Source organism: Mustela erminea, chromosome 3 (assembly GCF_009829155.1).
Source record: "Mustela erminea isolate mMusErm1 chromosome 3, mMusErm1.Pri, whole genome shotgun sequence".
Classification (NCBI taxonomy): Eukaryota; Metazoa; Chordata; class Mammalia; order Carnivora; family Mustelidae; genus Mustela; species Mustela erminea.
The window spans coordinates 58,569,800-58,591,075 of record NC_045616.1 but is presented as its reverse complement, the minus strand read 5'-3'; the positions used below and the strand labels follow the sequence as shown (position 1 = coordinate 58,591,075).

Below are 21,276 nucleotides of genomic sequence, written 5' to 3'. Positions count from 1 at the left end.
CCTGAAGATTGCAAGGTACGCACAGCATTTGAGAAATTGAGGAAAGTCCCCGGGTCAAAGAAGGGGAGATTGTATAGGGAGAGACTAGTGAAGTAACTCCAACTTAAGGAGTTTGAGGTCATCTTAAAAACAATGGGAGGGGCATTTGGGTAGCTGAGTGCATCAATCGTCTGGCTCTTAATTTAGACTGAGGCCATGATCTCAGGATCATGAGATTGAGCCCTGCCTGGGGTTCTGTGCTGGGCATGGAGTCTGCTGAAGATCCTCTCTCCCTCTGTTTCTCCCCCAAACCCCTCTAAAATAAATAAGAGTTCTTAAAAGAGACAGGGAGAGAGAGAGAAGAAAAAGAGCAATGGGAACCTATGGAAGGGATTAAGGCAGAAGAGTAAAAAAAAAAAATTTTTTTTTTAAGATTTACTTATTGACCTGAAAGGCAGAGTGAGGGAAAGAGAGCAGGAGCTGAAGGGGAAGAGAGGCAGACAGGGCTCAGGACTGGATCCCAGGACTCTTGAGATCTTGACCTGAGCAGAAACCAAGAGTCGGCACTTTACAATGGCACCTACCCAGGCACCCCTGATTTACACCTCCAAAAATTCCCTTTGCTAAGAAATGGAAATGGGTGAGGGAATGGCGTAAAAAGTAGATACCCGCACCAGCTGCCAGTAATCCGGGTGAGATGGGATGAAACCTGCGACAGGGAGGTGGCAGTGGAGATCAAGTGGAAAGGTAGTTAAGGGGCAAGATGGATCGACCATGATGATAGGTATGGAAGTAGCGAAGTTGGTGAACTAAGTGATGTGACAGTGCCATTGTCCCCACGAAGTACAACCGGTGGGGGTAGCTGTTTGAAAAAGATTTGAGATAATGAATTAACAAACTAGGGTTTTCCTCTTAAAAAGAGAACTTCTTTGGCCACAAAGCGTAATTATTTCAGTTGAAGACTTAACTAGCATTAGGCAGGATGACCACGAGGCACCGCTCTCCACTCAATTGGGCCCTAAATGTTTTTTTTTTTTTTTTAATTTCTAGGAGAATGACCCACTACTACTGCGCTAAGACTTTCACCTTACATCTACCTGGAAAGCCCTTAACTCATTACCGCCCCAAACGATTTTAAAAGTACAGTTCAAAGGTCACCTTCTCCAGTCTTTCCCACACCCCCATGCTGCCGTGCAGCTCTTCTACTGAGCTGCGGGTTCCGGACAGCACGGATTAAGCACTCTTCATCTTTGTGTCCCCGTGGTGCACCGCCGCACCCCTCAAACACTAGGCGCTCCATAAATTTTTACTCAGCCGCACGCACCCGCCCAGAGAGCAACTCTAACTAGCACACGTGCTAGTTAGCCTGCCGGAAGTGACGCACTCTCGGGGACGTATTTCCGGTCCCGAGTGCCGACTCAGTCGCCGGGGGCGGGCTTCTCTGGCTGGCTAACTCAGCTGCCCTGGAGGATTCGTGCGCGGTAAGTAGTTGCGCGCTGCTGAGCGAGATAGGACCCTGGGAACCCCTCCGGCAGGTGCAGCGTATTTCTCCCGTTCGCTCCCAGGGACCCGGCGGGAAGGCGCAGAGACTGACTGCTGGGCCCCCCACAGCTCTCAACGGCAGATGGGGCTGGAGAGCCGGGATCCGAGGCCCGCCCAGGGCGCCGCCGTCGCGGGGACGTCTCTCAGCGGTCGGGTGCTAGCCGCCTGGGCTGGCGCATCCAGCCCTACCGGGACCCGGTGTCCAGTGGGCTCCCCCAACTACATCTTGATACTCAGAACTTCCCCCTTTCCTTGTCCTCATTGGAGGGATAATGCACCTCTAGGACAGCTCCAGTCCCTACCGTGACAGTCGCAGGAGCTGCAGTGAGCAGTGTGTGTGTAGCGTCTCGCGGACTGGTTGGCTCCGCCCTTCAGCGTGTGTTTCCGGGAGGTTTCCATCTACGAGACTTGAGGTTTTTAACCCTCTTTGGTACAAGGGAGGGGCGCGGCTCAGTAATTGAAAAGGATTGGAAACCACTGGGCTCGAAGTGGTTTATAGTCTGAGGAGCTAGAAGACCCAGCATCCTCACGTGACCATAAAAAAACCCTTTTGTATATGTTACGTATCAATCTGCGGGAAGGGTTGTAATGACAAACTTTGCGCCAAAAGGACAGCATTTCTGTGTACTTAATTTGCTATGCAGATTGTTTGCACTGAACTGACTCAGCGAGAAGGTGGGATGAGAGTGGCCTTGGGACTTAGAGATAGGAAACAGCCAGGAAAACTGCAGAATTTGGGAAGAGTCACTTCACTCACTGTATTACTTTGTGATTCAAATTTTACAAAGTAACTTGGTTACTTCATCAAATGTTTTACAGTTTTAAGCATTTATATACGTGTTGGGTTTTTTGTTTGTTTTACCGGTGTGATAGCTCTTTTGGTAAGGGTCAATTTATTTTATAGGCATATCTGTGCCGCATATTATAAAATTAAATATACAGATATCTAAATGAAGTGTTTAAATAATCAAGGCTTTAACTTATGGGCATAATGTGATACACTGTGGATCTTTAGTGGTTGGTTTTTTTTTTTTTTTAATGGTTACTAACATCCATGCTTGTCTTAAAGCTTGATAAAGTACCGCTGATGAAATCATGACCAGGTGGGCCCGAGTAACTACCACTCATAACAAGAGACCTTTGGCTGCAACATCATGGGAGGACATGAAGAAGGGGTCCTTCCAGGGAGAAAGCCAAAATCGACCAAAGAATAAACAACTTGAAGCCAAAAGGCTCTCCGTTAAAAATGATGCGCCCCAAGCAAAACACAAAAAGAACAAAAAGAAAAAGGAGTACTTAAATGAAGATGTAAATGGATTCATGGAATACCTAAGACAAAACTCACAGATAGTTCATAATGGAGAGATGATAGCAACAGACAGTGAGGAGGTAAGGGAAGAAATTGCAGTAGCTTTAAAGAAGGATAGTCGACGGGAAGGAAGAAGACTAAAAAGACAAGCAGCAAAGAAGAATGCAATGGTAAGATCATTACTTTAACTGCAATACTACTTTGTATAGGTCAGAACTATTATTCATATACTCACACATGTATATTCTAACAGAATCTGATGCTCTTACATACTAGATTTATAAAGCATCTTTTTGAGGGCTAGTAATAACATTAGGACTATTTTAGCACTTCTGTATGCTGGGAACATGATGTGATTAATTATCACAACAACACTATAAAGATAGTAGCATTAGTCTCATATGCGGAGAAAACACTGATGTATAGGCAGGTGTAAAAAAGTGCTGACAGCCACATAGCTAGTATAGTAGCGGAGATGAAATTCAAACCCAGAGCTTGTCTGACTTCAAAACCTATGTTCTTATTCCTGCCTTCCAGTAGCTTCTTTTCAAACAGGCATTTAAAAAAAAAAAAGTAAGGTGGAGGGTTAAGTGCAACAGGTTAAATATGTGTGGTTCCCTTTAATTGGAAAGGATGTTTTTTGTCTTTATGCATGAACAACTGAGGCGCAGGAATGAGATCTAATAAGAATCACACTAGTTAGTAACAGAGCAGAGTAATAAGAGTTAAGATCCCTTGAGTTTGTTCCTAGTCATTGCTCCATCCCTTCCCCATACTACTCAGAGGAACGTTGGGGGCTGCACGTTGATTTCTTTTGCCCACCCTTGGATTTTTAAACTGTCAGACGTAGGAAATGAAATACTTCATATAATTCTTTCCCTTCTCTAAGTGAATTTTCCAAGTCTTCTAGTAAGATACTACATAAAAATCAGTATTTGTTATCAATTTACACCTTCCTTTTTTTTTTTTTTATTTGACAGAGATCACAAGTAGGCAGAGAGGCAGGCAGAGAGAGAGAGAGGAGGAAGCAGGCTCCCTGCTGAGCAGAGATCCCGATGCGGGACTCGATCCCAGGACCCTGAGATCATGACCTGAGCTGAAGGCAGCGGCTTAACCCACTGAGCCACCCAGGTGCCCCACACCTTCATTTTTATTTGCAGGATTAGTTTTATATACAGTTGCAGATAATTATTTAGAGATAATGCTAATCAAACATTCCTTATGAATAAATATGGATAGAAAATGTAATCATTTTTATTTGGATCAGGATAGCTTTATTTAAATTGTACCATTATTTAAAAATATTTTAATTGGGATGCCTGGGTGGCTCAGTTGATTAAGCACCTGACCTGATTTGGGCTCAGGTCACAATCTCAAGGTCATGAGATCAAGCCCTATGTCAGGCTCTACACTCACTGAGGAGTCTGTCCCTCTCCCTCTGTGTCTCCCCTTGTTTGCGTGTGTTCTCTCTCTCTAAATAAATACAATCTAAAAAATTTTTTATCAAACTAATTTAACTTAAAGGTAATGTAACTTAAAAGATAATTTCATTGACATAGGCAGTATGATGAATTGCATAGTATTCAAAACATTTATATTGACTTTTTTTTTTAAGATTTTATTTATTTGACAGAGATCACAAGTAGGCAGAGAGGCAGGCAGAGAGAGAGAGGACAGAAAGTAGGCTTCCTTCTGAGCAGAAAGCCCGATGCGGGGCTGGATCCCAGGACACTGGGATCATGACCTGACCCGAAGGCAGAGGTTTTAACCCACTGAGCCACCCAGGCACCCCCATATTGTGACCTTTTAAGAGAAGTTTTATATTTGTAATTAAGGGAGAAAGACATTGGTTTTCAAGAAAAAAATAAATGCTTTCTATTAAAGCATATATTTTAAAAGTATGTAGTTTGTTCAGTCTGAGCATCAGTTCTTAATTGCTAATAAATTAAGATAATTTATGATGTTCACTGTCGATAGTCCCATCTATGTTAAATTTAGGATCATTCAAGAAATTTTCATTTGAAAAAAAAATAAAAAGAAATTTGCATTTAGTGACTGTTGGGTTTTAAAGGTGAAAACCTGGGGTGCCTGGGTGGCTCAGCTGGTTAAGCATCTGACCCACTGAGGTCATGATCACAAGGTCCTGGGATGGAGCCCTGCTTCCAGCTCCGTGTAGGGTGCCATGCTCAGCAGAGAGTCTGTTTGCCCCTCTCCCTCTGCACCACCCCCACCTCGTGCTCTCTGTCTCTCTGTCAAATAAATAAATAAAATCTTAAAAAAAAAAAAAAAAGGTAAAAACCTAATCAGTGAACTGTCATGTTACTAGAGACCATGTTGACTTCACCAGGACTTCTGCTCTTCTTATTATGGTGATCTAGTTTTTAGCCATTAGCTTTTCCTGAACCTGTATAAAACTGCATTTTCTTTGTTTGGACCACCTCATACTAAATGTAAAAGTTAGTGAAGACTTAAAGGGGTTCATTCTCTTCCAGTATGTTATGAAATGGAAAAAATGAGGACATAGTTGCAATATATTGTATCTTTTATCTGCCTGTTTAATTTGCTTTTTAAAAATCCTGTGCTTATTTAAAAAAAAAATTGGTAAAAAATTTTTTTTAAGATTTTATTTACTTATTTGGCAAAAGGAGAGAGAACATGAGTAGGCAGAGTGACAAGCAGAGGAAGAAGGAGAAGCAGGCTCCCCACTGAGCCAGGGAGCCCAATGCAGGATCAGTGAGGGGGAGCCCAGGAGCCCAGGCCCCCAGGATCATGACCTGAGCCAAAGGCAGCCACTTAAGTGACTGAGCCACCCAGGCGCCCCTTTTTTCAAAAAAGTTTTTGAAAAAATAAACCATTTGTTGTCCAAGAAATATATATACACACACACACACACACACACACACACACACACACCTTTTTTCAGTTTATATAAAACAGTTTACATATCTTTGAGTATCCACCATATTTGATTATATTGACTACTGTTCTTATTCATTACAGCAAAAACTATTCTCCACATCATAGGTAGTATGTAAAGCAACCAAATAATTATTTAGTTTTATGTTGGAGCCAGATATTTTATGATATAATTATTCTTTTTTTTTTTTTTTTTTTTTTTTTTAAAGATTTTATTTATTTATTTGACAGAGAGAAATTACAAGTACACTGAGAGGCAGACAGAGAGAGAGAGAGAGAGAAGGAAGCAGGCTCCCTGCTGAGCAGAGAGCCCGATGCGGGACTCGATCCCAGGACCCTGAGATCATGACCTGAGCCGAAGGCAGCGGCTTAACCCACTGAGCCACCCAGGCGCCCGATATAATTATTCTTTTAAAATGTATTGTGTAGGGGCGCCTGGGTGGCTGTCGTTAAGTGCCTGCCTTTAGCTCAGGTCATCCCGGGTCCTGGGATTGAGCCCCACACTGGACTCCCTGCTCAGAGGGTAGCCTGCATCTCTCTCTCCCATTCCCCCTGCTTGTGTTCCTGCTCTCGCTATCTCTTTCTCTGTCAAAAAAATTAGTATCTTAAAAAAATGTATTGTGTACATACTCTAAAAATGAAACACCTAATTCTGAGTATTAAAGAATATGCATTAAAGTTATGAAAACTATAAGATATGTTTTTTGGTATGAAATATAATTTGAATCATAATTTAAATGGCATCATTTGACTCAAATGTATTCAATTATATGAACTTTATAAGTACTAGTATGAATTATGCCTGATAATTTTTATGGTCATTTTCTATTTTTCACAGAAAACTCAGTTTTTCTAGAAAAGACATCTCCTTAATGAAGTTAATAGTCCATATTTGCTTAATTCATTTAAGTAGTTTCTGTGAAACCATTTTTAACTTTGTGTCTGAGATTGATGGATTTATGGATAGACGGTTTTCAGAAGTACTGAGACCCTCTCCTGGAAATGACGTTTATTGTTTAGGAATGTATGGAACAACTTTTTTCTACAGATAAAACATTGAGATTTTTTTAAAAAGAGCTAGATAACAAATGAAAGACATTTTAAAGATATTTTTGAATTCAAGAATTAATAAAGCCAGTGTAGTTTTGTAATGTGGAAACTCACATTTTGTTTTCCCAGGTATGTTTCCATTGTAGAAAACCTGGCCATGGGATTGCAGATTGCCCAGCTGCCCTTGAGAATCAAGATATGGGAACTGGAATATGTTACCGGTGTGGGTCCACAGAGCATGAAATAACCAAGTGCAAAGCCAAAGTAGACCCAGCTCTTGGTGTGTTTTCTTTCTATTGATTTTTAGTGTGGCAAATGTCAGAAGTGGGATTTTGGGGGACAGCGTTTGTCATGAGCGTGCCACTTATTATTTTGAAATTGAGATTAAATTTTAAGCTGTATAAAAAATAAGGGTTTTTTCCCCAGATTATTTAAAATAATATGAATTATATGACTTGTTCTGTACTTAGCCAACTTAACAGAAAATGTTGATCCTTACAGGTGAATTTCCTTTTGCAAAATGCTTTGTTTGTGGGGAAATGGGGCATCTATCCAGATCTTGTCCTGATAATCCCAAAGGACTCTATGCTGATGGTGAGTACCATTACCCTTATATGTCAGAAAAGGTGAATTAGAATGCAGAGTTGTGATTTAACGTCGAGTCTTAATTAGCTCTTGAATCAATTCTTGGACAAAAAACAAAACCTTAAGAACTTCAGTTTTTATCAAACTCTATTCTATGTACCGTACTTTATGTGTAATATGACATATTAATCAAGACAAAAAAGCTAAAGTATATATTTTAAGCTTTTTGCTTGTTTCAGCATTATTTGTGAGAGTCTGTTATAAATACCTACTTTTAAACACAACAGAAGCAAAGGGGGTATATCTCAAGCTAATATAAGACTTTAAAAAATAGTGTTCTGGATTTAATAACAGGCTAGCATACCATTTTGGATAGATGGGCTGGTAGACACTTTTCAATATGTATAGTAATCTTTGTTTCTGAATGCTTTCCTTGGGTAATCGTCTAGCGTGGGATCATGTACCGCTCTCATCTTTAGCTCAACTAACATCTTAAGCTCCTTAAAGTCTGTGATGTCCGAAGCTTTAAGAAGGAAATTTTCTGTTACTATGAGTAAGGTGCTTATGTGCTAACTGATGCCATCAGGTTCCAGATACCTCTTGTATGACATGTCCTGGGTTGCATGGGAGAAGTCCAGTGAAAAGGCACAGCATTCAAATCAAACTGATGGGTTATATATAGCTCTACTACCACCACTCACTAGTGGGACTTTGGCTGAGTTCTGTTATTTCTCTCAGTTCAGTTTCCTTGCCTGTTAAATGGAGATGAAAAACTATATTTCCTTGGTTCTAAGATGTACATTTTCTCACATTTTAATGTCTCTGAACTCAGAATATATCTTACCAATGGTGAGTGCCATGTAATTGGCAGGGATTTTTTTTTCCCCCCTGAGAGGTTTGTAAAATAATGATATCGCTTATATTCAGTGTCTTAGATTTGATGAATTATGGTATTGATTGAATTATGGTACTGAAGAGCTTTGAAAATTAAAATAGATTGTTCAGGGTCCCTCTCCCATTTCACTTTGGCACCTATAACAGTAAAGAAGCTAGCCCTGGAAAAGGCCCATAGGAGCCTTTCAGTTTTAAACTTATGACACAGGTCAGATGACATGACTGATGATAAAGATGGCTTTGGATGGTTATGCAAAATGAGTAGATGTTTTTTAAAAGTGCATCCAAGGAAAGAAGGGATGACAGAGAAGTGAGAATTCAGCCAGGTTTACATCTTATAATGTCACATTTCTGGGTAAGTCACTTCACAATATAAGCATGTCATGATAATGCTTGACCATTAAGTGATAGTGTTTGACCATTAAGGGAAAGATTAATTTTAGAAACTACATGTGTGGTAATTCACAGTCCTGGAATGTTGCTTAAAGTAGGCAGACAGGCATTTTTATTAGGGTTAGGGTGCCTGACAGAAGGCACTAAAACAAAAGTGAATTTGGTTCCTTTTGTAACTGATCATCCCCATCTGACCTGTACAGATGAGCAATGGCTCCTAATCTTTTTGGGGTCATTAATCATTTGATAAGAAATATGGACATCCTCCTCGACAAAATGCATCTGGACACGACTTTTGCTTACAGGTTCAACAGTTCACAAATCTTTGCCTATGTAACCACAGTTAATGATCTTCTATGCAGTGGCTCTTGGACACTCCAGAGCACAAGTACCTTCTTCCATTATCTCTCTCCTCTCTGTCCCTCTTCTCCCCTGAAGGCCAGGTGCAAGAACTAGTGGATAGGTACAGTTTAGGGCTCTGTGGGATCAAAAGGACAGAGAGTGGACTTATTATCAGGAATGGTGGCACCTACCTGTATTCCTGTTTCCACCTCCCTGTGCACTGACAAGGCTGTGAGGACCAAATAAGATATGAAAAGTGCTTTGAGACATTACAGTCCCTTGTAAGTATGAGAAGTTTTCAGTGACTTTGTTCTTTTAATAGGTGGTTGCTGTAGACTCTGTGGCTCTGTGGACCATTTTAAGAAAGATTGCCCTGAGAGTCAGAATTCAGGTGAGATCTATGGGCCTCTATTTAGAAGGCTCGATGTTATTATTCTGTGTTTTTGCTGAATTTTGTTAGTACTGAGGTACCACTAATTTTAAGACAACCCGGTTTCTTGCTGCAATGACAGTCTAGTCATTTCTCTGTCAGGAGTAGATGCATTCGTAACTGAGCACTAGTAGCTGGTACTGTCAGGTGGGAAACGGTGACCACTAAGCCCTAGAGGACCCTCATCTTACAAAGCATCTTACTTATACACATTTTTAACTGCCAACTAATGAATTTAATAATCAAGCCAATTCTGTCACCAACAGAAAAATACTGATTCACTAAGAGGAAATAAAAAATATGAAAATCACTCAATATTTTAATGATTGAGCATTCTCACAAATGGTTTGCTTCATCTATATCTGAAGGATTCAGAGCTGATTGCAAAAACAGCCAAAAATACTAAAATTTTGTTAGGTACACATCAGCAGGCCAGTTGTATTTTCTTTCTAATGAAATACTGCTGTTGGTCATCAAAACTTCAAAAATGTTCACTATATGTATGTGAGGGAAGTGGAAATGATTATTGTATTAGTTTACCTGGATTGGAATGATGATAATCTTGAATGGAAGAAAGAACTACTTCCCTACTTCTTAGGGAAAAAGCACATTTCTTTTTGTCTCAAATAGTGACAGTACTACACAAAATCTGCTCATTCTTACTTCCTACCTGAACATTTCCCTTTGAAAACCCAGAGTTCTTGTTTACGGTCTTGTCTAGAAGAAGACAGTCTTTACTACATTGTAGGCAGGAGGACTGAAATGATGGAAGTGGAATTTGAATTCTCCCTCCTGGGAGGGTTGCCATTTCCCGAATGACAAGACTGACAAGCAGATGTTGTATAATTTCACAGGTGGAATCTTGTGCATTTAAAACCGATGCTTCATAAGTCATACTGTTTACAGATTCTTGGAATTCATTGACTCTATAATGATGAACTCTGGGAAAGAATGAAAGAGCTTTCTCATCAATTTGTGCATTGCAAAGCAGTTGCTGCATTTCCCTAATTGGGATGAGAAATTGCCTGCGGTACTCTGAAATCAAGGGTTATAATCAATTACAGAATGCTCACTCTCCTTTAGTGATGGAGTCTTCCCTCCTTGTGATTATTCATGTCAAAACTAGTTCCTTTGCTCAGCCAGTTCCAAACTACAGGGATGTACTTGATTACCGTTTTTCTTACATTCTAACTTCCATTCCTTGACAGATCGAATGGTCACGGTTGGTCGCTTGGCAAAGGGAATGAGCGCCGACTATGAAGAAATTTTGGATGTACCTAAACCACAAAAACCCAAGACAAAGATGCCTAAAGTTGTTAATTTCTGATAATGATTAGTACTGTCATTAGTTACCACCTCATTGTTAAACATTCTGAACTGGGCCTACTTCGCAAATTGGATCTGGGCTCCCTTGGAGACCTGTGTTGTAGATACCAGTATGATCAGGGAATGGTCGCATAGTTTCCTGAGTGCTGTCCATTAAAGAGTTCTTTTATCACTGGAGAAAATCACTGGAGAAGTAGAAGACGTTAGAATTGGATTCTCTAAAAGAACATTTTTAACAGAACTTAGGTATAACTAAGTGGTTGTATGCTTGATTGTAACAATCATCTTTTTCTTAAAAACTATGTGTTAATGTGAACCACCCCTACATAAAGTTTTACTGCTTGGCATTTAGAATTGAATTTTTAGTTAGATTGTTTTCTTTGTTCAAAATACCACCTTATTATGAATTTATTAATTGCCACAAAATCCACTATATTTTTAAAATAATAAAAACTCATTTGCTATTTACTTTTTTTTCTGAATACCTGATCTGGATTGTACTAGCCATTCTCTCTTTATGTCCAGGTACAAACCCTTTGGAAATACCATCTTTTGTGAAGTCTAGGTAAGATTAATTTTGGTTAATATTTATTTTAGTTTTGACATAACGAAGTACAAATTATTGAGGTAAAATAGAAGACTACTTAACAGCAGCTCTTCTTTGTCCTTGATTTTTCAAGAGAGAAATTCTAGTCGAAATTTAGTTTTGGGTATTCGGCCAGAATGATGTCACTTAACAGATTGTATATTACTCTTAACAGCATTTTGTTCACATGTTTTAGATGCGTCCAGGTGAGAATGCAGCTATCACCGTAATAGAGTTAGAACACTAATCAGAGACCCATTAGCTTCTTTGATTTGATGAATACATGCATACTTAATACATATATTTCACAAGGCTTACGGTTCCCATTGTACTGTTTAATGGAATGACTCCAGTGGATTGTGTGTTTCATTTGGAATTTTACCTGATTGGATACATTTGTAACTAAAGGAAACAGCTGTGATTAGTCACTGATGCTTCAAAAGCAAAATATTTACCAAATAAGAAAAGAAACACTTTTCTCTATTTTAATGTCTGCATACCTCAACAGTGCTAGTTTTAATAGGAGCTGTTGTTTTATTTTTGATGAGAGGAAAACAGGATAGAATATAGCTCAGCCTCCCAGAAAGGAGTGCCATTTAAAAGAAATCACCCAAGTTGTGCAGCTGGAAGAGGGCAGCAGTACTGTCTTAGGCATTTAGTCCAAACACACCCAGATTTATTTCACCTGTCCTATGAGGTGCCAAAGACTCTGGAGAGTCAAAAGCCTCCTCAAATGAGGAAGGCAAACATTAACTTTATTTATGCACTGCATCTTTCTCCAGTTCCTGCTGTGTTTCTGGTACTCTTTTAGGTACTTGGGATTGTGGTTGTGATGAAGACAAACAAGGTCACATGCATTCTAATGCAGCTTTAGGATGGAGAGGAGACTTGAGGGGAAAATACGTATTTGACATACCAGTGTATCAGAAAAATAATAAACGAAATATTTTATTACATTTTAAAAATATTCTGTTGAGGGGCGCCTGGGTGGCTCAGTCGGTTAAGTGTCTACCTTCGGCTCAGGTCATGATCTCAGGGTCTTGGGATCAAGCCCCACATAGAGCTCTTTGCTCAGCAGGGAGCCTGCTTCCCCACTCCCTCTCCCTGCCTGCCTGCCACGACCCCTGCTTGTGCTTTCTCACTATCTCTCTCTGTGTGTCAAATAAGTAAATTAAATCTTTAAAAAAATATTTTCTGTTGCATCCCCTAGGACTTCGTCATTAGCATTCTTCCATCAATCCTCTGGAAATGCCACCTCTTACAAGCTTATCTTTCACTTTTCCAAGGCTGAGTCCTAAATCCATCTGCCCTAATATCCCTGATTTCATTTCCTCCTTGGATGTTTCACCAGCACCTCAAATCATTATTGCAGTAATTTTCCAAAAATATATAAATTCAAAGACCTCCGATAGGCAGAAGTTAGAAGCATCTCTGTTACAGGAGAGGTTTGAAATTTTACCATACAAAATTTTAGTGTTATATAACCCCTTTATTGCTAATTTTTTTGCCTTTTTTAAAATCTAAAAATATTCTCAAAAATCTACTTCTGATCTGTATAGTCATTTAAACCTGCATATCCACTCTTCTTACTGTATGTCAGTGTTAATTCATAAAATTGAAGCACAGTCCAAAGTTCGTGTAAATGAAAGCCTGCTGACATAGAATAAAAATAACCACCAGACCTAGGTTCGGGAAGTAGATGGGCTGGGGTAGGGGTAGGCAGGGGAAGCAGAGGTAGAGATTTGACCTACAGATGGCAGGATGTACCTAATTTCTTAATGCTTTAAACTCTCATGAAGAAGTCCTTCAACTCTTAAATGTTGTCCTGTAGAGGAGGCCAACTTGACATGTGCTGGTTTGTCCTAGGAGTTAAGACAAATCACAGAGTAGAATAATGAATCTTGAAGTCTGGGGAATAAAGTGCTAGTATAATGGTTATGAAAGAAAAGCTCGGTTAATACCCTCTTTCTCCGTGATATCACATTTTGCAGGTACTTTTCGTGTGTATATATAGCAATAGATACTAAATTGGTCAGCCACCTTGAATATATGTGAAATGACACTAGTAAAGTAGTTCCTATTACTGAAATTGATTGAATTCCATTATGTTTTAATGTCTTCCTAATTTAAAGCTCTAAAACATGTAATACATCTTGTCAGATGCTCGTGACGTACAGATATCTGCCATATATAGAATAGTCCCACACTATTAATCAACTAGCCAACTTACCATTTTTGATTTTAAAATTTTATAAAATTTTAAACAGAACACGTTTCTCTGTAATGTAAAAATGCTTATGATCATTTTAAACTATATTTGTACCATTATATGGTCCATACAAAATTGCATATGGGCCATTTCCACTGTCCGTGCCCCCAGAAGGGAGGAAAGCCACAGATGATCTAAAACAGTGTCAAAACTCTTCTAATAATACAATCCAAATCACTGGTATTTGACCTGAGACCAATTTTATTTTTTAACCCCTTACTGCCTTTTGCTTAAGCCAAAATTAAATTATTTTGTGGCCCCAAATCTTGCCAGTTTTCAGGGCTAAGTGTACTTGGAATTAAAGGTGGGAAATAAAATTACAGGTAATTGAAAGTTTACCATTTAAAATATGTTTATCAATCCATCCTCAGTAGCATTCTCTAAGAATTGTATACAAGAGGCTGCTGTTTCTTCAATGGATTTTGACCAGCCACCAAGATTTCCAGCAAAGTAAGGAGAGATGCTAGCAGAAATCTGGTTGAAGTATGACACCTGTCTCAAAAAGAAAATACATTATTTTAATTGTTTATTGACTGAGACTTTTCCAAAAAAGTTTTGGGTTTTTTTTTAAAGGTTTTATTTATTTGATAGTGCACAAGCAGTGGGAGTGGCAGGCAGATGGAGAAGGAAAAGCAGTCTCTGCTGAATAAGGAGCCTGATGAGGGACTCCATCCTAGGGCCCTGGGATCATGACCTGAGCAGAAGGCAGATACTTAACCCACAGAGTCACCCAGGCACTCCAAGAAAGGGAGTCAAGCAGGGATTTGAATCCAGTTGGTATAGGGGAGTCTATGGTCCTGATTTTCTGGGGATGTTCTGGAATGGAACTAAAAGGATGACCTCAGGATTCTCCTGATGTGGACACACATTACAGAATTATACTTAACTAGAAAATGTGGGTAAAAGATTTCTCTGTATCTGTAGGAGCAAATTAAGGTGCAGATGTTTCATCAAACTTACGGTACAGGAACTGCTGTCAATCGCATGGATGAGAAATCCCGCACAGATGATTTCACTTCTGATGTACTGTGGAGAAGGTGGGACTGATGGTAGAATAACGGATTTCACTGCCACCATGTAACTGTCACTGAAAAATGAAAGGACATTCTCTAAGTTATTGTGAGAAATGAAGGATAGTTGTTCGAAAACAAATTCCTGCAGTGAATTCCACTTATTTATATAAGTAGAAGTGCAACTATGGAGACCCCTCCTAGATGAGGGCTCCACACATACATTCTCTATGGCTACCTTCAAGTGTAGGGAAGGGTAATAAGGGCCATAGGTGTTGTCTGCCTAAGAATTAGTTACACTTTGCACAACTCCACAAGGCTGGAGTCAAGTTCTAAGCATGTTTTGTTGTGCCCTAATGGGTTGTAAGGACCACCCTTAACAAATGTTAACATTTTGCTGTGTATCCCTTCACAACTTTTTATAAATATATAACACTGACATTAGCAAATGCATGTACAGATTTTTGCATAAATGCATTTTATAAATATCGGCCTATTATCTGATTTTTTGCCTACCAGTAAATCTTTGGAGTTATTTCTGAATCAGTGCCTCTATAGCTGCTTCAACCTTTTTAATGATGGCATAGTACTCTGCAGTATGGCTCTACCCTAATTTATAAGACGGACCTTCAGTTTATTTCTCTACATTTTGTCAAATAAATAAATATAGTGATATTACAATGAACATCCATGTGTGTTCCTATGCACACATGTGTGTGATTTATTTCCACAGGCCAGCTTTGACATTGGAAATTATGCCGGCCAGTTCCAAGTGTAGCCCTTAAATATCCGAGAAGCTTCTACTGCTTATTTCTTTGAATTCTTAGGACACTTCTTAGAACATAGACACCATGCCAGAGAAGTCCAATGCCCACAGAGAAGTCAGGAACAAGCACTCTAGTGAACAGCCCTAGCTGGCAGCCAGGTCTTTTAAATGTCTAGCATAATTGAGCCTTTGTAAATTCTAAACCGCTCCTGATGTTTTATTTGGCAGTCACTGCATTTTTACTGATAATGGAATATTCTAAAGGTTTGATATCTATCAATGTGACGTGTGCATAGGAAAAGGAAAAGGTACTTCTTCAGGAATCGTGCACAGTGCTTTGCACACAGGTGGCATTTAATAAATGCCTTTAAAAATAACTAAATGTTCATCTAGAAGAAATTCAGATGAACCTCATTCAAGACCAGAAATGCCAATATTGCCTTCCTTATTTTCATATCATCTTTTTCATTCTACTCTCTTCTACAAAACATCACTACAGCACTTGGGTTGCTCATACTCACCCATCTTTGAGAGGCTTTCTCCGTGATACAAGCACTACCAAGTCTTTGGGCTTGTCACCATTCACTACAGGACAAGTGATATGATATATCTGATCAGCTTCACTCACCCAATCTATCACTTCACAGGACCTGTGTAAATACAACAGTGAAAGAAAGGCTACACTTTCCCACCTGCTATGAATAAGGCATTCACTTCTTCTGTTTGTTTGCAGAACTCCATTACTGAGGCCTACATTCACTCTTCTTTTCACATAACCATCCTGCCAAAGCCGGCATTATTTCTCAAAGTCTGTCTTTAGAAAGCTGTTTGGTCTGCAGGAATAATTATGCATGTGATGGAGAGAATGGTGGCCATGTGATTCTAAGGTCACTGCCCTCAACACTTTGGAGAAAGGCATTTATAGTTGTTTTCCACAAAATTATTTGTGAATGATAATAGCATCTGAAGAGTAACGATTTACGTGGACAGTCAGCAAAGAAGGACTTGTTAGATAAAGGAATATGGTATCCTGGAAAGAGCACAAAGTTCAGAGTCAAACAACCTGTCTTTGAGTCCCAAATATACACTTCCTATCTACGTTATGTTAGGCAAGTCACTTTATTTTTGTTTTCATTTGTAAAATATACAATAATAACGATGGGGTTGTGGTGAGGATTAAATAAAACCCAGGGGTGCCTGGGTGGCTCAGTAGGTTAAAGCGTCTGCCTTCAGCTCAGGTCATGATCCCAGCGTCCTGGGATCCAGCCCCACATCGGGTTCTCTGCTCAGCGGGGAGCCTGCTTCCCTTCCTCTCTCTCTGCCTGCCTCTCTGCCTGCTTGTGATCCCTGTCTGTGTGTCAAATAAATAAATAAAATCTTTTAAAAAATTGTCTAATGCAGGGTATCAATCATAATCAAATTTAGCCATTTTTTTTTTAAGATTTTATTTATCTGAGAGAGAGAGAGACGAGAGGGAAGAGGGTCAGAGGGAGAAGCAGACTCCCCACCGAACGGGGAGCCTGATGGGTGACTCCATCCTGGGACTCCAAGATCACGACCCGAACCTCAAAGGCTGACACTCAAACGACTGAGCCACCTGGGCCCCCAAGTTTAGCCATTTTAAAGATGAGCCTCTATCTCATCAAGATTAGGAAGTAAATGGTAATGCTTGATATAACAGGAAGCCCATCTCAACCATCCCCTCCTTGCAGCTAGACGTCCAGTGAGGGCCCAGGTGCCATGGCCCGGAGCTGGGACTCCTCAGAGGAGGAAGGGGCATGGCTTGAGTGCAGTCAGACCCAGCTGGTGCAGGCCGCAAGGTGCACAGCCTGTATACTCCAGGAAAGAGGTGAGAATGGCTGAGACTGGATTGGGTTGCAGGAGTCAGGAAGCAACAGCAGAAAGAGATGTAGGCTGATAGGAGCGGGCCCTGATCAGACAGGAAAAGCCGGAAAGAATGCCTCTGACTTCAGTATCATCCAGCTGCCCCTCAGCTTCTCACCAGGGAACGCTACTTCACAGAAAGAAGGAGGAACCCCTCATGAAATACCAAGAGAGGGAGGTGGGGAAGGACAATTTTGACAAACACTTCCTCGAGAGCAACAAAACTGTATATTAAAGTACAAGGGTCTGCAATTCAGAGCCTGATGGATCTGGGTTCCAATTCGGGTTCAGTTGCTTAGGAAAGCAATCTTGGCAAGCCCCAGAACCTTTCTCTTGTTAAGTGGAAATAATACGAAGTGTGGCGTTGTCAGTAGGATGACACCAGATGTGGGTAAAGCATGTCAACTCGATAGAAATGATAAATAAATGACTAAAATAATTTTTGTTTTTTCTCAGTAGCATGGGATGCAGTTTTCAGTGCAGTGCAAGTTTTAAAATATACTCTTTAACTTATAAACAATGGGTCCTATGTCGGGCAATGGAGATGGATTGCAATATGGAGGCCGCCCTTTACATGATGTCATTGAAGAAAATATTTTAAATAATTCTTACACATAATGGGGGTCCCACAAAGTTCTCTTGGTAAAGTCAGACAGGAGATGATAAGCCACATGTGCTGGTCTTTCCACGTGCTTTTCAACCCAAACAGATAAAATGTCATGCTCTTCCAGGGTATATATTTTTATCTAAAAGATAATAACAAGCAAAAAAACGAATTACAAGAGAAAAATGGATATTTCGACTTTAAAAACCACACAGGGAACGCCTGGGTGGCTCAGTTGGTTGAGCGGCTGCCTTCGGCTCAGGTCATGATCCCAGGGTCCTGGGATCGAGTCCCACATCGGGCTCCTTGCTCAGCGGGGAGCCTGCTTCTCCCTCTGCCTCTGCCTGCCACTCTGTCTGCCTGTGCTCGCTCTCTCCCCCTCTCTCTCTCTGATAAATAAATAAAATCTTAAAAAAAAAAAAAAAAAACCACACAGAGTCATACGTTGATTGTGCCATCTAAGGCATCTTGACACCTGAATAGCTAATGCAGCCAGACGCTGGCAATGTTACCCTCAAACGCTTGGGTGTCTAGAACTTGGACCAGGACGTTATCCTCTGCGTCCTCTAAATAATATGGGACTTGGGTTATTTAATTATTGTGCAACAAGTTCTCTCTTGAAAAATTAAAAAATGTAAGCCTTTCTCTTTTTATCTCTTTGTGCTGTTTCCCTGCCCCTACCCAGCAACACCAGAGGAACAGCATTAGGCTGATAGGCAAGTCAGTGCTTCACCTCCCTCCAGGACCTCAGACACTTTCCTAGGATGTCAGGCATGCCAAGGGGACCCAGGAAGCAAGCCACCGCCTCCAGAACCAACTCAACCTTCCAAAAGGGTTGCTGAAGCACCATGCTACTTCAGCACAAAGCGTTCTTTCATTTGCAAATCACAAGGGCCCATCCTCCTGAGAGGCCAGTTCCTGGGTTTCTAATGTTGTTATTCCTTAGATAAGAGGACGCCTGTCTTGGGAGCCATTTGACATAAACAGTAACCTATCCCCTATTACTCCAAACTCTCCTGCTATTGCACTTTTGCTAATAATCAGAGATATGTGCTCAGCTAGGAACACATTTCTATCCTGCCCATTTCCTCCATCTCTTTCAGGGTGCTTTGAAGTTCGTGCTGAAATGTGCCATCTTATAATCATCCCCATGGCAACAAGCTGTGAGAAGACAAACAAACAGAGGGTTAAGACTTCACTGCAGGAATCAAGCAGATGGACAAGTCAGGCTGTGAGGGAGAAAACCTTTATTTAAACATAAACATTTTCAAGAGGAGAATGAAGAAATAAGAAATTGACTAAAGGCAGCCTAGAAAGAAAAGGAGTGGCTATCTTTTTACACCATTCTACCTTCCCAATTGACCTCTGTGCCAAGACTGTCTTTAAACTAAGCACACAAAGGAGGACATGTCCTGGGCTGTGGACATGTATCAAACAGAAAGCCATGAATGGGGCTCAGCTGGTGGCAGACTCTCACCCCCAGCACAGCCATGTCTACCTTTACAGGCAGGAGTAAAAGGAGGCTCCCTGGTGTAAATCCTGAAGGAAGTCGTCTTCTCAGAACTTGGAGGCCATGTGACCCTAAGTCTGGGGTTCTGTAGTCTCAGAGGAGGTAAGGGCAGGTGGCCTGGGTGAATTCCTTACCTTCTGTCCAATTTAGGCCTTGGGGCAGCCATGCTCTACACTAACGGAGTCAGGGTGGAGAGGGATGGAATCTAGGGCTGAGCACTCACTAAGGGCCGAAGTGGGGCTCCTCAAATTCCTATGTTTCAGGTCTCTGTGTACTTCAGAATGTGACCTTATTTGGAAAGAGGGTCACTGCAGGTATGATTAGTTAAGATGAGGTTAAAGTGTAGGAGGGTGGGCCCCAATCCAGTAACGACTAATATTCTGACGAAAAGGAAATCTGGGGGCAGGCGTGCACCCTGGGAGGAGCCCATATGAAGATGAAAGCAGAAATCAGGTGACACATTGACAAGCCAAGGTCCGACAGAGATTGCCTGCAAAGCAGCAGCAGCGAGAGGAGAGGCCTAGCACAGCCTTTCCCACTTCAAGAAGAATCAAGCCTACCAACACCTTGATCTCATACATTCAGCTTCCGTGACTACGGATAATACCTCTCTGTAGTTTAAGCCACTTGGTTTGTGGTACTGTTACAGCAGCCCGAGGAAACTGTCACAGCATTGTCCCGGGAAGCTGCTCCCCGGGTTGTAGACGCAACGTTTCCTGCTTCCTGAAGCCACCATTACCTGAGCAGCCACCATTAACCTCTGTCTTCACAGAGCTCAAACTGAGCAGCCACCATTAACTTCTGTCTTCACAGAGCTCACTAAACCTATCCAGCACCAAGGACGTCATTGGACGAGTGAACCGGATCTCAATCCTTCTCCCATAAGGTGAACGTAGCAGAAAGTCCTCCTCATCTCTGTGCCGTGAGAATCAGCAGCACCGATGTGGACAAAGCTGACAAGGACGGTGGACGTCGGTGCTGATCTCTTTAAACCCTAGTATTTTAGAAAAGCCAACTTCCGCTGAGTGAAAAAAAATTCTCCAAGACCAACTCTTCAAGAGAACATGTTCTCTTTCACGCTCAGAAGAACACAGGTTAAATTCCATCTGTAACCAACTCAAACATTTTTATCACTTGGTGTCTGGCGAATTTTATTCTATGAAATGAAGCTTAAAATGAGTAAACTTGCAATTTCTAACAATTCATAATGATACTGTTTTTTCATTCCAATAAGTTTCTGTTTAATGGATTTGGATATCTTCTACAAACTGCTGAAGAGAAAAGGATCTCATCTTAGAATTTCATACTATCTGTTTTACACTCTCTGTTGTTATTGCGACAATATTATAGGAAGGAGGACAAAATCATTTTATACAGAGGGTGGGGAGGGGAGACTAACCTTCCTAGGAGGTGCCTGGGGAATGACCCCAAGGGCTCAGGGGAAAAGAACTGGACAGCTGGGGCTCTGGGACCAGCTGTTCCCCAGCTTCAGTGAGAATAGTGTCCTCTGGTCTGTTTCCTGTGCTGGGTTTTGTTCCATGGAGAAGTTTTCAAGCAGTCCTTGCCATTCTGGCTTTCATCATCATCACTCTGTCAAGTCCGTCTCCTACCCATGCTGATTCCTACCCTGAGGATCTGGCTGGAGCTGCTTACTTCCCGGACAGCCCCTTCCACCCTCCAGCATCTACATAAGCTATCTGCAAGGAGGAAAGAATCAGCCTCTCTCCAAAATTCTCTCTAAGTATCTGTCTTGCTTTACTTTGGGCTGCCTAAGAGATGATCTTAATGATTTAAGTACTACCAATGCTCACTTGTTCATAAGCTACCTGAAAATCATTTTTCTGCTGTTGCGTGGGTATGTGTGATGTTGCCAAAATAGTC

At 40.9% G+C, this 21,276-nt stretch overlaps 2 protein-coding genes across 6 annotated transcripts in view; one reads left to right on the top strand and one right to left on the bottom strand.

Moving 5' to 3' along the window:
* The first annotated feature begins 1,356 nt into the window (after positions 1-1,356).
* ZCCHC9 (zinc finger CCHC-type containing 9) overlaps positions 1,357-21,276 on the top strand; it is a 36,056-nt gene continuing 16,136 nt past the window's right edge. For 2 of the 4 annotated variants that reach the window (XR_004283657.1, XM_032334854.1), the window contains exons 1-6: positions 1,357-1,460; positions 2,591-3,000; positions 6,926-7,076; positions 7,298-7,390; positions 9,333-9,401; positions 11,292-11,331. Coding sequence is in view for 3 of the 4 variants with exons in the window: in XM_032334854.1 (XP_032190745.1) it covers positions 2,617-3,000; positions 6,926-7,076; positions 7,298-7,390; positions 9,333-9,401; positions 11,292-11,331 (737 nt within the window). In the remaining variant the exon portion in view is untranslated. Of the gene's footprint in view, positions 1,461-2,590; positions 3,001-6,925; positions 7,077-7,297; positions 7,391-9,332; positions 9,402-10,648; positions 11,235-11,291; positions 11,332-18,988; positions 19,014-21,276 lie in introns of those variants that run through there. The other 2 variants (XM_032334855.1, XM_032334853.1) reach the window with 2 other exon arrangements.
* The window catches only part of ACOT12 (acyl-CoA thioesterase 12), a 48,373-nt gene continuing 39,582 nt past the window's right edge, over positions 12,486-21,276 (bottom strand). The window contains exons 12-16 of one of the 2 annotated variants that reach the window (XM_032334845.1): positions 17,894-18,027; positions 15,919-16,047; positions 14,582-14,708; positions 13,961-14,113; positions 12,486-13,214 (exon numbers count right to left, since the gene is read on the bottom strand). In XM_032334845.1, coding sequence (XP_032190736.1) covers positions 13,964-14,113; positions 14,582-14,708; positions 15,919-16,047; positions 17,894-18,027 — 540 coding nt within the window. In that variant the 3' untranslated portion in view covers positions 12,486-13,214; positions 13,961-13,963. Of the gene's footprint in view, positions 14,114-14,581; positions 14,709-15,918; positions 16,048-17,893; positions 18,028-21,276 lie in introns of both variants that reach the window. The other variant, XM_032334843.1, reaches the window with a different exon arrangement.